The following is an 18,327-nucleotide window of genomic DNA, read 5'->3' on the forward strand; positions in this document are numbered from 1 at the left end:
GTTTGATTGATAATTTTTGGTTATCTTTATTTAAACCCTAAAAATTCATAAGATGGATAGGAATCTAATATATATATATATATATATATTTAAATTGCAAGGGCCCCATAGTTAATAGACTTCGCCTTTTGTTTTGTCTTCTCTTTTAATTTATGGGAGATATTAATGCATATGTGTTGCCTAAAGTATCGGCACTCACCTAAATTTTTAAGATCCTCGGTTTCTTATTATGTACAGATATTATTTGAATCAATAAAAAAGTGTTAGAATTTTTTCCTGAAACTTATTTTTTAAGTTTTTTTTTTTTTACTATGCCTTGCTCTGCCCATGGCTACAAGCCCAACGATCAGTCCATAAAAGTGGAGGTCGGGCATGGTGAGGCCCATTTCAAACCGACAGTTGGACTTTGGCCCAGCCGAAGTTCAATCCATAGCCGACAGGTTCATATGAATGGAAATACTTTGATTTAAGATTCTCCCAAACCCAAAAACTGGAATATGCACGAGCCATATCCCAAAGCTCGCAAAAAACATTTCAGGAACTCTTGCACCCACTGGATTCGTCTCTCATATTATATACCAAAGAAAGAAGGTGAGTTGGAACAATGAGTTGGCACGTGTAAGATTTTCTGTAACTAAAGGCAGTGTCATGAACTCGTCACCTACCATTGATTGAGAAATGGGAACTAAATAAAAAAGTAGAATACTCTTGTGTTGAAAGGAAATTGCTCCACTTAAAAAAAAACCAAAATTTGAGACTATGTCAAATATGTTCACTAAAATTGAAAAAAAAAGACATTGAGAATGATAGTTGTTTGTAAACCACTGCAACGTCCAAAGTTTGAACGAACGATTATTAATTATTCAAAGATAAATAATTTGCCCATCACACCATTAAGGAAATTGATGATACAATCTTAAATAATATCTAACAGATCCAATACTGTATTCTGTCCTTAGTTATTCAAATTTTTCCTATTTAATTAGAAAAGCAAATAAATAAATAAAAAGTAATAATAAGAAGAAGATAACCCATGATTTATAAGAAAAAATATATTTAGGTAGAGGTAGATTCATACACTAAAAAGTTGAGAATTGAACACTTTATTTATAATTTAATCCTCCTTTTAATAACTTTTTAATTTTGTTTTATTTAAAAAATTATTAAATTAAATTTCATAAGAAAGCGTAACTAAATCTTGATTTTTTAAAATAGTATTTATTAAAATGAATAAGATAAGATTATATTTAAATAAAATTAAAATATTTTTCAGATCAATATATAAAATTATCAAGATAAGTCTGAAAAATATTTTAAAATTTTTATTAAATTTTTTATAATATACTATAGTATATATATATATATATCATTTTTTCTTATTTATAAGATTTAAGATATATTATTTAAAGAAAAAAAAAGAGATATACATATCTAAAACATATGTCACGTAATTTATTTTTAAAAAGTTATTAAATAAATTTAATAAATAAATATTTTTTAAAAAATTATATCTTAATTTTTTTAATCTATATCTCATTAACAAACAGTACCTATCGTGGGAAGGCACATAAAAGACCTTTGCCTCCCAAGGTTTTTTGCTAACGCGTAGTTTCCGGTAACTTATTATTATTATTATTATTTTGGATACAGATATATATGCCGTAACTTATAACACACTAATGAAACGAAACAGCTTGTAATACTTACATAGGAAGTTGATCAGGTAACCATTTCCCAGCACGCCCAGCGTTTTCTGCATTTTCGCCCTTTATTTCCCCCCAAGGAAGAAGCCCTGGATCATCTGCTCCGTCCGTCGATCCAATTCGATTGGAGTTCTGAGCAAACCGAATTCGAAACCCTTGCAAGGAATGACTTTCTTACGTTTCGTTTTGCGGATTTCCCGTTGATCGACCTCTAGGGCTTCGGCAGTGCATTTTCAGATTTCTTCAATTCCATGGCTTCGTGGCTCAAAGCCGCCGAAGGTATATGCCTCTTAAGACGCTCTCACTCTATGCCTATCTGTATAGAGGTATTCCTTGGTGCATTCGTGCATTTGATCTATATAGAGTCCGATCTCGGCATGTTTGTTCGCCGATGTTGGCATTCTTTGATTGATGTAATGTTAATTGTAACGAGCAATGAGAACCTGGTGGATCTGTTCCTGTATGGGACTTCATATTGACTGGTGAATTTTCTTGGCTAGCTGTTGTGGATCCTAGCTGCTGCATTTCTTGTCTGTGTTGTTGACAGCACCGACACTTCGTGAAACTTTCCATTGAATACAAAATGCTATTTGTACCTGAATGGCATTTCATTATTTATGGGATTCTGTTTTTTATATGGTTTACATCCTAGAACTTCCATTAGCTTCTATTAGGCGGTAAGTTGTTAGGGCTTTTGAATTTGTAGTTGAAAGTAATTGTCATTAATGGAAAATGAAGTTTTATATGCCGCGTTTACCTGTTAGGGTTGCAGTCTTAGATCAATGTCAGTTTAGCATATGTAGCACCTTCCATCAGCAAATTTATCTATATTTACCACTAATGCTGTGAACTCCTAAGAATTGAAAAGTTCATAATTGTTGCATCAGATTTATTTGAAGTTGTAGACCGGAAAGCAAAGCTTGCTGCAGGTGAGAAGACAGATGAGCAGTCAAATCTTCCACTGCCAGGTTTATACCAAAGATTTTCTCAATGCATTATTCCTGTTTCTTGCAGTCTTTCTCTAACAAAGATGGTGTATGGTTGGGCTACTAAATTGACTTCAACCACTGCCGTTTTACTTTCATCAATTTTCTTTATATATGGACAACAAAGATACCATTGGCTTGGCATTGTGGCACACCTCCAATAATTTCACCTGAGTACTGACTTTTTAATATCACAATGATGATATCATGCATATGCTGAGCTTAACTCATATGTAATATCACCCAAATGAGAAGTCCTCTCTTGTTTTGAATGATTAGCTGATGCATAAGATAACATGTTTTTGTTTGTTTCTTTTCTTCTTCTCCTTTTTTTACCCAACCCCTTAAGCTTCTAATGGACAAGGATCCCAAGCAAAGAGGACAAGGTCAAAGGCCAAGGTATTTTCATCTGTTCTTCTAGCCCCAGGATAGTTATTCTGTTATTTTAATGATCTGAACAATTTGAAAAGGGTTAGTTTATCTAACCATTAGGTTATTTGCAGGCTAATAAGAGACGTTTCTCTGATGAAAATCCTAAAGGAATTGATACCTTATTTGAGCAAAACGGCTCAGAAGCATCACAATTAGCTGTGCTACCTGATAAAGATAGGGTAACTTTGTCAGTTGAAAATGATGGGATTAGTGCAAGTAATTCCAATGCACAAACAAGTAACAAAGAGCTAGGCAATGTTGAGAAAAGTGGCTTCATATCTGGCAGTCCTTTATCTGAGTCAATCTTAAATGAAGAGGTGAAACATGATGCTGTTCATGAGGAAGCACCAGCTGCTGTAACCAGTGTAGAAACAATTGCTTTAACTTTCAATGGTGAGCCTAACAATGAGGATTCTTCTGATATTTCCAAAGGGATTTCCTCCTCTCAAGATGATGCGAAAGGTGTTGAGGTAGGACATGAAGGTCCACCAGTTGATTCTGGTGAAAAAATCAAGGCTGAAGATGCAGGTACTCCAACAAAAACTGAAGAAGAAGGATCTCAACCTGTTACTGTGGGTGCACTGGACAAAGTTGATATGAAAATGAAAGATGTTGATCTCAAGGTGGAACCTCATTCTAGTCAGAAGGAGCAAGTGCATAGAGCTGTTTCTTCTCCTAGAAAAGTACAAGACCAACTTGATGAGGTACAATATGTATTACATGGAAAAATGTATTTGTTCTTTTGTTATTGCTAGAGCTATATATATTTTCCATGTAGAGTTTGTATTGAGGATTCACATTAGTTGTCTTGCAGGCTCAAGGACTACTTAAAACTGCAATATCTACTGGTCAGTCGAAAGAGGCAAGGTTAGCTCGGGTAAGAACCAATTATATTCTGTACTATCTTATTACTGCTGTGGGTCTAGTACTGCATAAAGAATCAGCTATGTTCTGGATATGTAGCAATATAGATTCTTGGGGTCCCTGAGCTCTTAGAAGATACATTTCTGTGGACATGTAGCATATATGTTCTTATGGCTTTCCATGGTTGACTTCGCTTTGATGCAAGCTTTGTTACTAATAACAAGTTTGGGAATCCATACGGGCCAGCTTTGTAGTGGATAAATCTAAGTACCAGTAAAGTTGCCGATTATCACATCAAATTTTCGTCAATATAGGTTTCACTGTACCACACTTTATTGTGCCAGAATCAGTTAGGGGTTTCACGACTAAATTGAACTATATTATGTGACAGTAACATCCTTGAATTGTCAGAAATTTAGCTTAATTGTGCATAGGCATTTTTTGCAGCCATAGTAAATCATTTTTGCTTAGAGTTCTTCTGATGGAATTTGTTTGGCTTCAGGTTTAATGTGAACTTATGACATGACTGCTTCACTTGTTTGCAAGTCATTTTGACATTATCCTTTGTCTTGGCTGAAATTTCTTTACCATTTCAGTCTATTCATGGTTCTGATTTTACATGCTCACACCAGTGTGTGTATTTCAAAGCCATATGCATTGCTAGAATTGAGTACCAACTATGCTTGTGTATGTTTCTAGTGTCCTTGTCCTACCCTGTGAATTATAGAGGGATTAATTTTTTTGGTTTTCTTTAGTTATCGTCTTTTGAGTGTCACTTAATGTTCATTGTCTGAACTAAAGTTTTTGTCATTTTTTGCCACCATCAGCAATATTCTCTCTTTAGGCATGGGGCTGATCATAAGTTTTTTAAGTTCAGTTGTTTGGGTTTGAATTGTTTGTGATTTTCAGGTTTGTGCTGGACTTTCTTCACGTCTTCAAGAGTACAAATCTGAAAATGCACAGTTAGAGGAGCTTCTCGTTGCAGAGGTGAAACATGATGCCCCTTTCTTACTTTGAAGCATTTTGAAGTTTTCACCCTTAGCAGATTTATTCTTAATTAAATGCCTTTTAATAGTTAATATCATACGATGACAGAGAGAGCTCAGTAAATCCTATGAAGTTCGCATGAAGCAGCTACAGAAAGATATATCTGCAGCCAAAAGTGAAGTAACCAAAGTGGAGTCAAATATGTCTGAAGCTTTGGCTGCAAAGAACTCTGAAATTGAGGCACTTGTCAGTTCTATGGATGCACTTAAAAAGCAGGCTGCTTTATCAGAAGGAAATCTGGCATCACTGCAGGTTCTCTAATATTGTATTTTGAGCAATCAGTGTGTGATTCTAACTTCCTGCAGGATTAACAGATTGAAAATGAATCTTAATTTAACTGTTTGGGCTTTTGCATTATTTATTTCCCACTTTGTTAGGTTACTGTCTTATTTTGTGCTGGTTATATAAATTGCTTTTTATTTGTTACCGTGAGCATGAAATTGTACCATAAAAATATGTTAGATTACATGAAAACTTTTTGACACCTTGGTTTAATTTGCTGTAAAGTTCAGCAGGCTTCTTCCATAAACTTTGTATCTGGATATCATCTATTATTCTGGAATTTAGGATGATGAGGACTGCCCTGTTTAAGGTCCAAAGAAAATGAGAATATCCTTGGATCCCGTGATCACCCCATGTTTGATAGTGATGGTATCAGTCGTCGGCTCAGGGAATTCCAAGATGAATTTTTTGCTATATCAGATTGGTATAATTTATGTGGTTAGTTATGACCTCTCAAAAAATAAAATGACATAAGGAGGCACGAAATAAACAAAAGACACCATTAAACACCTAGACATAATATTGCTTAAAAGCAAGTGCTAGAGTGTTACCACCTCCATAGGCATAATTAAATCTGGACGGGACCTAATGTGCATAATTATAAAAAATAATAATGCTAAACTAATACAGGAAAAAACCATCTTGTTTGAAGCTGTGGCAGAGCCATATTTATCTGAGAGGGGGCAATTGCCCCCCGCCCCCCCTTCAATTCTCTAAAAATTACACATATTATATAGCTTTTATGTTTTTCTTTCAAAAGTGCCCCCTCTAAAATATGCAGCATGTGTCAATTTTATAAAAATTGCAGTTATTATATAGATTTTATGTTTTTCTTTCAAAAGTGACCCTATAAAATATACAACATATGGGCCAATTTTGTAAAAATTGCACATATTATATAGATTTAATGCTTTTTTAAATTCAAAAATGCCCCTCAAAATATATAAGATATGGGTCAGTTTAAATAAATATTGAAATACACTAAGTTCATATGTTTTACATAAATCAGTCTAAAATCAAGCTTAAATTAGCTTCTAATTTAGAGCTCATGAAAATGCTAGTAAGCCTGTTTCAAGGTTGAGCCGAGCTTGACGAAATTTTAAACTAATGAGCTTGAACCCAATAAAATTCTAAACAAACAAACTCAATGCTTCATAGGCTTGGTTTGACTGGTTGCAGCCTTAACTACACTAATAAAATATTGCCCTGCTAAGCCTGGGTCCTGGATCCACCACTGGTTTGAAGGAACTTGAGATGATTGATTTGTAACAAATTCTGATAGATTGATTGCCAATTCAAGATGTCAAGAACACAGTGAGAAAACTCAAAGAAGTGAATACTTGGTGAAGAAAACCTATTTATCAGTACTTGTAGTAAACTACCTTTTCTTCTTCTTGGGGGTGAGGTTTCTGCAGAGAGTTGGTATGCTTACTGGTCCCTGTACAATATATAACGAAATCTCTTTCAGTTGGCTGGAAATAAGGAGGTGATGGTGGCAGGGCGCTTTTCCTCTATGGATTCTATTCTCTGGATCCCTCCCTTGAAACTAACAATTTAATCATGTTTTCTGGTATTCCTAATGATAATTGTAACACCCCACCCCACCCCACCCTCCAGGCACGTTACTGATAAACCAAAACTGGGGAAATTATTTTCTTCTTTTTCTCTCTAACCCAATTTGATAAACTAACCAACTAAACCCAAATCAATTTATTAATACCATTGAACATAATTTAATCAACTAGAGGTTAATGGAAAAAAATAAATGGTCAAGCCATGATATGGGTAAACCTCTAGTTGAGTACGGTGGAGGGAACAACTTGATAAAGAGGTTAAAGGTGAGACTCCCTAGAGGTTTAAGGGAGTTGATCTAACAATAGCACATTATTGAAGATTTTTATCTCCCACGGTCCCACTTTTAGTCACTTGTCCTTTACTTTGGCTTGGGGAATGAAAAAAAAAAAATACCTAGCATATGATTTACTTCCTTGTGACTTCTCGTAGAAGGGTTGCAGGATCAGATTTGTGGGAGAGGGGTCCAACAATAATCCTTAAGCACTCTCCATTGAAACAACAAGTGGTTTTGGTGCTTATTGGTAGGACTTTCTTCTTTGTCACCCTGTTGGTGATCTAGGGTTGACACATTTTTTCCCTAGAAGGTTATTTTGATGGCAGATGCTTACCTGAGATGATCTTTTTTTTTTTGTCTTCCCATTGTTTTTATTTTATTTTATTTTATTTTTTGTGGACAACCTTTCTTAAAGCTGCACTAATATTAGATAACCTCAAGAAAGATGAGACAAATGGTGATGGATTGGTGCTACATGTGTGAGCTGAGGAAATCCTTCTCCTGTTAGGGAGCTAAACAAAATGGAAGTTCCTTTTCCTATTAGGAAACTAAACAAAATCTAAAACTATTAATAATAAGATTAGGGGAATACTATAAGTAAAACCCTAACACATAATAGAGTTACCAAAAAAGGCTTTAGGAAACAGTATCGAAATTAAGCCTAACAAAGCTTCTAGGAAGGCTCTCCTTCTTCCAAAACATACCAAATTAATGATTGGGTCTTAGAACCAATTTTGAGACACTTCTTCTTTAGAGGCTGCTTAGTGCTCCATCAGATTTTGAAGGCGTTTGAGTTTTTTTTTTTCTTTGGGTGGGGGGCAGTCTCCGTTACTTCTTGATAATTTATGTATAGACTTGTGATCTAAATCTATTTTATTTAGGATTTTCCCTTATTCACTTGATTGTTTATATGATACGGAACACCCCCCTTCCCCCCCCCCACCCCCAAAAAAAAAAGAAAAAAAGAAAAAAGGAAAACAGAAAAAAAGGAAGTTAACTATTGAACTAAGGTGCCTACAATATACAATATTCAATATATATATATATATTTTTTGTTTTATATGTCTTAAAGTTACTTATTGTATTCTAAGAAACCCTTTGGCATGCATTCTTTTCATTCTGATTTAACATTCATCATTGCTTTTCATTAGGCAAACATGGAGTCAATAATGAGAAATAGGGAGCTGACTGAAACAAGGATGATGCAAGTAAGATGACTGGTTCTGTTACGCGTGGAAGTTCTCCTTTCTGATTGTTAGCACAAATACGTAAATTTTTTTAGTGTGGAACTTTAAGATTGGTCATAACTTAACTTTACTATTTTTTCCCAAGGCTCTAAGGGAGGAGTTGGCTTCTGCAGAACGCAGAGCGGAAGAAGAGCGTGCTGCACATAATGCAACAAAAATGGTTTGTCATTATTCTGTCTTCTTCTATGCTGTGTTGTATTGTTTGTTTATGTTTGTCTCTTTTCTCCTGATACTTACTATTCCCTTGGATTATAATGAGATAACTTATATGATTAATAGGCTGCCATGGAGAGGGAGGTAGACTTGGAGCACCGAGCTATGGAGGCATCCACTGCTCTAGCTAGGATCCAGGTATTATACAAACCTATCATTTTCTTGTGATTCTTTGTCTGAAATGGTGACCTTGCTTTGATAACTTACATATGTACTTCATAAATCCATCATCTGATAATATTTCATTTTGTGAACTTCTTGTTCCTTTACCTTTTCTCTGTGGATCCCTAGAAAGGCATGCATCTATTTTTTTGCTAAGAGTAAAGGCTTGCATCTATTTGACTGAGAGTTAGATATATGAAATTTGGTGCCAGTATGCGTAGATATCTTAAGAGTCCAAAAGGCAAGTATTGTATGTCACCGCTTATTGAGTTCCCTCTGCTATTAGCAGTTCTACCAGTTTTATTTTTTGTAAGAGTTGTATTACATTAATATCTCTTCAAGTTATTCCCTTCATGGAAATTTTGTTAGTTGCTGGAATATAATGGAAGTAAGAGATTGCTTAACCCAAATATTAGTATTTGAGGCATTTGTTTATCCAAAATTCATAATAGTCTTAGGGCCATCTTTTCCTGTCATGTTATGACTGATGTTTGGAAGTATTTACATACCTTTCCTTTGAAAACTAGAAAATAAACAGTAAGCTAGCATTATGTCTGTTCTTTGCTTTGTAGATTAACTTGTTATTTTCACTCTCAGTTCACGTACCGCCTCTCTTTGTGTTTTTGTTGTTAGCTTTGGATGTAGGATTATCTCATTCTCCAATTATTTCTTCCAGAGAACTTAATAGTTCATTTACTGGTATAATTCATTGTCTTGGTGTAAATATGGTTAGTGTTAAGAACTGAGAAACCAACAGTAATAATAAATTATTTTCTTGGTACAGTTAATGCTGGTTCTTCCTTCTATAGTAATTTTCGTGTTCTCGTTGAAAGTTGCCTTACATATCTGTGGTTTTCATTTATTTTGTTCATCGCTTCCCTCTCTAGAGAACAGCAGATGAAAGAACAGCGAAGGTGGCAGAACTTGAGCAGAAAGTGGTGCTGCTTGAGGTATATAACAGTTGGTCCATAATTTTCCTAAATGAAGGTTCATTTTCCATTTTTGAGTCAAAAAGTCTGTATAATCATCACTGATTACCATCAGGTTGAATGCACATCCTTAAATCAAGAGCTGCAAGATATGGAAGACCGTGCTCGTCGTGGACAAAAGAAGTCTTCTGAAGAGCCTCATCAAATGATTCAGGTAGGCAGATGAAAGCTATATGGAAGCCATTCATTTTATTGAAGTGGTAAACAAAATAACTTCTTTTTATTATATAAAAAGTTTCTTAATTCCATTGTTTTAAATGTATTTTTCTCCACAATTGTTCAAAGTCGTATTCTCTCTCCTGATATTAGATATAGTAATGCAACTTCTAGCATATGCATATATGTTTAATAAGTATGTAGGATGTGTATCATATAATTAAATGTCTTCAAACTATTAAAGAAAAAATATCAGGCTCTTCTGTGGAGTTCCGGCCTCAACCTTTTCTTAAGTTTCTATTGCATCTTGAAGAATTTCTCTCAAGAGAAAAGCTTTGCAAGTATTTCCTGTATGCCTCTACTCATAAGCAAGACCTTAATCGAGTATTGGGTTTTCAAAACTAATGTTAGAAAATAGATCTCTCATGCTAAAGTATGTAATCGTTCATGTTATTTATTTGATCATAATAACGCCAAAAGTTTCATATTCTACCTTCCATAAAAATAACTACAACTGCATCAGTCTTTAGCACTAGCAGTACTGTAGCAGTATATATATCTATCCTCCTTAACTTGTGAATATAAAGATGCAGGCATGGCAGGAAGAAGTGGAACGAGCCCGGCAAGGTCAGAGAGATGCTGAGAGCAAGCTCTCTTCTTTAGAGGCAAGCTTCTCTGGTCTTTGTTGTTTTTGTACTTGTTATCTTTTTTTTATCAAGTTGGACAACTGAAGAATAATGCTATTTATTTGGCAATATCAATTGGGAGTTGGCCCTACATTCGATTGTTTAATATGCAATAAAAGGAGAAATGTAATGTTGCTAAATGTTTCAAGACCTGTTAAGGATCTCTTGGTGTTACTTATTTGCAGGCTGAAGTGCAAAAAATGAGAGTTGAAATGGCTGCCATGAAGAGAGATTCTGAGCATTATTCACGTCAAGTAAATCTCTCTTTTATTGCCTGGTTTTTATATGTGGTCTTCTGTTTAGTTATTGATAATTTCCTGCCATCAGACTTTTGATCTTGAATTAAATTAAGGCATTAATTGATGCCATCCTGTATTGAAATTTTTGCTGGAAAAAAATATAATTTAGTACTCTACATAAAACCTTATTTGTTTGGAAATCAAAACTTGTCTATGCCTGAGGTAGCTAAAAAACTGACAACCTTAAAATGATTTGACTTGAAAAAACAGTAGCAGTCGTAAGAAGAATATAGCGGCAACACAGAGGTGTAGATGCAATAACCAATACCTTCATATTATTATAACCAATAGAAAACCCTTCATTACATCCTAGCCCCAAGTTCCCATGTTCAAATGCCATGTTCTCACTATTACCATTACCTTCATTATTATAATGCAACCCCTGACCTACAATTGGAGCCTCAAGCATGATGAACTACCCACGCCTCTTCATCACCATCAATCTGACATATGCTATCTCCATTTTAGACAGGGGTATTAATACAACAGAAGAACCTCCAATTTTTTTGTCTCCTTACTTTATCCTTGAGTGAACTTTCAAACACTCTCTATTGTCACTTTTTCTTTGATGAATACCCTGATCTTTTTCTTCTTGCAGTTATTGTCTTTGATATCTGGAATGATTCCTGGCATTTTTCTTTCACCAACTTACCTCTAAGCTTTCTCATGTTATAGTCCTCAAGGTAGGGCGTTGCTCAAGGACCCTTGTGCCACCTTGGAGCCTACTATATCCTCCTAAACCTTTCTTTAGTCCACTTAACCACACCCAAAAAAGTTCCTACCACGTGGTTCTGTTTTCCCTTGATCTCTTTCTCTTCTACATGCTTTGCCCCTCTTCAGTTCTTTTTTTGTATTACCTTGTTACTTAATACTCATAAAAAGATTTATTTAATTCTTTTCTGTTTCTTTTTTTTTTTTTTTTCTTCTCCATGAAGAAATTTCTTTCTGGTAAAATTTTTAGTTGTAGATTTACTTGATAATCAAAATTTGGTGTTATGGATACCTGTTTAATAGGAGCATATGGAGCTGGAGAAACGATACCGGGAACTAACTGATCTGTTGGTATGTCAAAATCAAAATTACAGATGTAGACCTGTGTTATTATTGTTGCCAACTTATGATAACTCAGTTTCTGATTGATCACATGGATGATTTAGTATTATAAGCAAACACAATTGGAAGCCATGGCTAGTGAAAAAGCTGCTGCAGAATTTCAGTTAGAGAAAGAGATGAAACGCCTTCAAGAAGTTCAGGTTAGCCATTAGTAACATCCTGCACTGGTCACCTGAGTATGTGTTTCATTCTTCTTTAAAATCTTACACAATTATTTCTCTGGTAATTGGGCTGAAGGCCTGGCATTAGTATATTCTGTAGGCAGTTTCCTTGCCCTCAGATAGGGTGTTGCTAGTCCATATTGAGGATCAAACCTTTCCCTATTCATTTGGGAGAGTGATACCATTTGCTCTGACACAATGGTGGTTAAATTTTAAATTTTACTCTTATCTAAAATGTCTTAGCTATGGATATAAATGTATTGCTTAGTTGAGCAGGTAGAAGCAGAGAGAAGCAGATTTTCTCGTCGAGCATCATCTTCTTGGGAAGAAGACACCGACATGAAAGCACTTGAGTATGTTTCTCCATTATAAGTCTGATTAAATAGGGTTTATCAACCAACATTTTCTCAATCATGCTCAGATACAATTCATTAGTTCAAGAGAAAATGAGTTGTATTTTAGCTTGTCATGGTTTACATTTCTGCCATCTTTGAGTTTTTGCTCCTATACTTGTTTCAATTGGAATATCATTTGCATAATAAATCTTCACTTGAACTGAATTAAATGATAAGAGAATTGGGGACGTGTAGAAACTAACAGAGGTATAACGTGGAGACTAAAATAATTAGACATAAAATATGCATTTTGAAATATTTTATTTCCAACAGTATGTGCATTTGGGATAATACAAATTTTATTTAAATAATTTTTCTAGGCTCTGCCTAGGTTCTAGGCCCCAGTCTAGCGCCCGACTAGCGCCTAGCACTTTTTGAACACACTGCATTATCCTATGGTTACTTTGCATTTTAAGAAATAAATGTTTGATGCATATCTCCGAGCCTTCTAGCTTCTGAACTTCGATGTAAGTTCTATGAAATCAAGTTGAGTTTATTTTGAGTGAAACACACACACACATAAACACATACAAGCAACTCAAAGTTAATAGTGAGAGCTTTCAGAGGCAGTCTCTTAACCCTAAAGTGTCGTTTTCATGGCCCACATGGGTCAATAAGTAGGACTTCTTGAAAAATGTCTTGTTTAGGATTACATAAATGTATATATGCCTTTAAAAGCTGGAGCTTGAGAATCTCCCATGTGATCTGATGAGACGTCTAAGGATGCTTAAAAGTTTTACAATGAGACATCTAAGGATGTTTAAAAGTTTTATGGTGAGACCTAGACCATGATTCTACCCTGTTGACCCTATAAGAGACTTATCCATCTTGATTACAAATAAACAAGAAATTTTACACCAATAAATTGAACTATTAATATAAGTTCAAGCAAGTGTAGAATCTTATGAACTTAGGATTATTGTGGACGTTACTTGACCCTGTTTCGTGTTAATTCAAGTCTGCCAAAATTAACGGCCAGCTTATCCACATAAGAGTTTATTCAAGCAATGAATAACATATTAGTTAATACCTAATAACCAATGGTTTGAACATATTTGAATATAAGCGCATGTCAAGTCTCACATTTCTTATTGAAACCCATTAGCCTGGATATTTAGTCTTTGGATTGAACTTGAAGTGGTAGCAACTGGATTGGAGAACTTGTATGGACTTTGTGTAGAAAAAATATGGGAAGAGATTCAAAGTGCATATTGGGGACATTTACTTTACTTGAATTTAACTAATGGATGCCAGTATGATAAAATTGTAGTGATTCTTGAGAAGCTTTTGTGATACTGTGTCTTGGATGCTTTTCAATCTTCCTCTTTTAGGTGCTAAATAGGTGACAGGATTCTTGAAGCTGAATAAGATAGCATGTCCATTTAAATTTTTTTTAGCTCATTTTTAAGATTTAATAAATACCAACATGAGCAAAAGACGAGCGTAGTGGATATGAGGATGCTAAGATGGATGTGCGGCCATACAAGAAAAGATAAAATTAGAAATGAGGTTATTCGTAATAAGGTAGGAATAGTGCCAATCGAGGAAAAGATGAGAGAGACTAGACTAAGATGGTTTGGTCATGTGAGAAGAAGACCAAGAGATGCTCTTATGATGAGAGTTGATGAAATGGAACAATTAGTCAAAAAAAGAAGTAGAGGCAGACCCAAAATGATTTTGGGAGAGACATTAAAGTTTGATATGAAGTGTATGAGCTTAAATGAAGATATGACAAAAGATATAAATACATAGAATTTTAGAATTCATGTAACCGACTCATATAGTGGGATAAAAACTGAATATGTTGTATTTTTAAAATTTAACATCAGAAACTATTACTTTGCCTTCATTCTTTTTTCTTACTAAATGACCTCTACAGGCCTCTACCCTTGCATCACCGCCATATGGTTGGGGCGAGCATACAGGTAACGTTGCTATTTCTCTCATTACAGTCTTGCCACTTCTGTTCCTTCTATGACTCTTTCAGTGTTTTCGGTGCAGTTGCAGAAGGCAGCAAAACTTTTAGATTCTGGAGCTGTCAGGGCCACTAGATTTTTGTGGCGATATCCAACTGCTCGACTCCTACTACTTTTCTATTTGGTAAAGAACATCTTCACCGATCAACTTAAAACCTACAGGCTTTTCACCCTGTGGTTAAGGATCCTAAATAGAGCTTGAATTGCTAGATAACAATCCTGACTTTTCCACAGGTATTTGTGCATCTTTTCCTGATGTATCTGCTACACCGACTTCAGGTATGGCTGTGTGTGTATTTGTAAAACTATTATCTCCGTGCTTTCCTCAACTGAAGTTGATGTTTTATTGCTAGCACGAGTGATCAGACTACGTGCTGAAAACAGTCATTTATCTTGATCATGTGCACAATGGGAGTTCTGGAACAAAACATAACAGTATGCATTTAGGATGTAAATTAAAATAAATGAGCATACGTGATATGCACATGAACACATGGATCACACATCAGATATGGAGGGAGTGGTTGGTCGCCAAAAATGGTGCTATTGGATCTTTCTGGTGGCTAATTTGCCCATTAATTTCTACTGAAACTTGGGGAGCAGAGTATTTAGTCTACTGATGCATCTTGTGTGTCATTGATTAGGAGCAAGCTGATTCTTTTGCCTCTAGAGAAGTTGCGGAATCCATGGGACTTGGCAACCAAGCTTTGCCGTGATAAGTGACTCTACTTAAGGCCATTCACAGGAAATGCTGCCTTGCTGTTTGTGGCCACGACATTTTTTCGTTCATCTAGACCCAATATTGGGCACCCCAGTCACGAACTGTGAAGGATGGGAAACTGGGTCTTTCTGTTCAGTACCCGTACGCACCATCGGTGAAGGTCTGCATGGCGCCAACTGGCTGGACAAGTAGTCTTTTTGGTGAATTGATTACTCGACGAAAAGTAAGGCAGTTTATACAACGCAGCAATGGCAGCGTAAATGCTGGCATATTCTCTATTAAGTGTTGTGTTTTTGTCACAATATGCTCCTCATTTTGAATGTGGAAAAAGTATCAGGCATGAATCGGGGCACCCTTCTTGTGGGCAATAACACAGTGAACGTAGTGTTCTGTTCTTTCTGGTTTGTTTTTTCGTTTGTTTGGTCGAATGGCCATTAACAACACCGAGAAGTCTTCATATATATTGGCGTTGCCAAATTTACTTGTAAATGTGATTGGAATTAGAATTGATGAAATAAATGTGAATGTTTTACGACTAATAGCACTCTTGGCCAGAGGTCCGAGAATGGTTGTAGTGCTCTTCTTGTTCGAGCTTCATATTTGTCCTTTTTTCCTTTAAACAATGATATGTAAAAAAGTAGGGCCAGCTGGTCCATCAGCGTCTTCTCCTCCACCCTGGTCTCCTGCCTCAGCCGGGCAATCCGCCGGCATTGGTCCTCGGTCAGGTCTTCGACGGCGGTCTCCACCAGGCTGAACGCCATGCCGGGCTTTAAGCCGGCGATCCACAAGAAGGTCCTGTCGAACGGAGTGAACAAGGTGGGGGAGAGAAGACGAGGAAGACATTGAGGTGTGCGGCTCGGGACTTCTCCTCGTAGTATTGCTGGTAGTGGGAGAGGACCCTCGATATCAAGTCTTTGAGGTCGCGCTCGTGGGATTTGTGGTGGTTTTGATGGGCGGTGAGGAGCTTGTCCAGGTAGTGCTCTTGGGGACCGGCCAGCCTTCTAGAAAGGATTCTAATGAAACACCAACGCCGCCATTGTTATTGCCCGTGTATCCTCCTGAAGAAGGCGGCGGCACAGTTGTTGGAGGGTGTTTGGGCGAGCCATTTGACTTCTTATAAGTTATCTTTAAATGATGTATAATTTATTTAATTATATATTTATTAAAAATTAAAAAAATATATATTATAAAATTTAAACGTTGTTTGATAATATTTTAGAAAAAATTCCTCCACCAGCTTTTTTCAAAATGATGTTCATAGTTTATTTAGTTGATTAAATATTTTATAATTTTACTCTTCAACAATTATTATATTTTTAACTCCATCCATCTCTTTCTTCTTTTTCTCCTTCTCCTTCCATCTCCTTCTCCCTCCATATTCTCAAATCTCTTTCTACCTCGTTCTCGTTATCGCCTTTATCTCTTCTATGGCAACTACTATCTCCAATTTCATCCCTATTGTTGTCACATCTATCTTTGTTATCGTCTTTATCTCTTCTATGGCAACTAGTATTTTCAATTTCATCCATATTATTGTCACATCTATCTTTGTCTGTCGCCTCCATCATTACCTCCTCCATCTCCATCTGCCACCATTGTTACCTCATTACCATTGCCAACTCCATCTCCATCGGGGCTACCGTCTCCTTCATTGCATCTTCCATCATTTGCCCCCCTCTCTCTATATATATATATAAATATCTCAATATATATATTTAATATTTTTATAAATTAAATTTAAATATAAAATATTATATTAATATATTTTTTAATAATTATATAATTTATAAATATTTAATCGTAAAATTTGTATAAGTGAATATTAATTTATAATTATTTTTTAAAAAAAATAATATTTTATAAATTTTATTTGTATTAATTAACATGTCTATTTTAATCTTTTTGTTAAGTATCGATAATTTATCAACTTTTTTAAAGTAAATATATAACTGTATAAATGACAACATAAAACACATTATTAACTTAAATCCTAAGTAATTTTAAAGTTTTACACAATTTTTAAGTAAAAAAACTTAAAAATCATCTTAAAATACGATAAGCCAAACACCCTCTTAATCATAGAGAAAGGGCATTTGTGGGTGTGGTAAAGAGTGGAATGAATTTATAAATACGTATGTATCTATGGGAAAATCAAATTGGGAAAGGATATTTATTAGGATGCTTCAGGGGGAAGGATTGGCAAAAGCCATAAAAATGCACTTTAACTTTGGGCAAAAGACTGTTTGGCAACCTGAACTTCAAGTTTCACCTATTATATCCCTCAATTTTCAATTTCGTATCAATTGTGCCCTTCAACTAGCAACATACAATGCGTGTAAGTCACGCATCTAACGTGGTCAAACTCTCTCAATTAACCAAAACCCATCTTAATCAAAATAATCAGTGAATTGGTGAGAGTTCATTGGTGTCGTCAATGATTCACAACTCTATTTGTTCAGTGCTGTTATTGATTCACAAATACAAATTGGGCTAAGCCGCTGTTGATTCAAGAATATGAATCAACGTTTATGTGCTTGTCATCGTTTCCATGTAACATGAATCGTCGCTACCCTCTATTACCTTCAATTCATAAATACAAAATCTAATTACTCAATATTACTATGGATTCAACTTAAAGAGGTATAATTTATTTGGTGATTCGTTTATGGTGATTCTAATATGTTGGCTAGCAGCAAGAAAAGTGAAGAATAAAGGAACAGAGTCAATCGGTGGCAAAAAATGCGAGACTAGGGTTAGTCAACTGCAAGGAAGGAAGGACTAGGATCGATCAACAACAACGAAGAATGTGAGAGGTCATCGGTGTAAGGAATGAGAAAGAAAAAGATGATGGATGCTAATGAAATTGACCCTTCATACTCCTCAATTGCGTGTGTGTTCACACGCTATGCTGACCTAGGTTGTATGAAAATTGAGAAACGATATTTTTTAAAAAAAATATATAAAACAACAAATGTGAGGTAAAGTACAATTTTTTTAAAAAATAAGATTTTTTTTATAAATATATTTTTTAATATTAAAAATTATA

General features: G+C 35.2%; 1 protein-coding gene and 1 pseudogene across 3 annotated transcripts; one reads left to right on the forward strand and one right to left on the reverse strand.

The window, feature by feature from the left end:
- The first annotated feature begins 1,692 nt into the window (after positions 1-1,692).
- Positions 1,693-15,820, forward strand: LOC127794975 (golgin candidate 1). Of its 3 annotated transcripts, none has more exons than XM_052326329.1 (21): positions 1,693-1,982; positions 2,591-2,671; positions 3,039-3,088; positions 3,193-3,825; positions 3,936-3,998; positions 4,895-4,972; positions 5,081-5,284; positions 8,315-8,371; positions 8,496-8,570; positions 8,690-8,761; positions 9,673-9,735; positions 9,830-9,928; positions 10,518-10,595; positions 10,802-10,870; positions 11,930-11,977; positions 12,073-12,168; positions 12,466-12,542; positions 14,464-14,509; positions 14,586-14,684; positions 14,795-14,839; positions 15,205-15,820. In XM_052326329.1, the coding sequence occupies exons 1-21, from the start codon at positions 1,955-1,957 to the stop codon at positions 15,274-15,276; spliced, it is 2,133 nt and encodes a 710-aa protein (XP_052182289.1). In that variant the 5' UTR covers positions 1,693-1,954; the 3' UTR covers positions 15,277-15,820. The 3 variants fall into 3 exon arrangements, 2 of the variants coding, with proteins under 2 accessions (XP_052182289.1, XP_052182290.1); XM_052326330.1 differs by having other exon boundaries at positions 10,524-10,595; XR_008021725.1 differs by lacking the exons at positions 14,586-14,684; positions 14,795-14,839; positions 15,205-15,820 and having other exon boundaries at positions 12,458-12,542.
- On the reverse strand, positions 15,782-16,945 carry LOC127794617 (transcription factor TGA2.3-like; annotated as a pseudogene).
- Between the last annotated feature and the right edge of the window lie 1,382 nt (positions 16,946-18,327).

This window comes from Diospyros lotus, chromosome 2, assembly GCF_014633365.1.
Source record: "Diospyros lotus cultivar Yz01 chromosome 2, ASM1463336v1, whole genome shotgun sequence".
NCBI classification, from domain to species: domain Eukaryota; kingdom Viridiplantae; phylum Streptophyta; class Magnoliopsida; order Ericales; family Ebenaceae; genus Diospyros; species Diospyros lotus.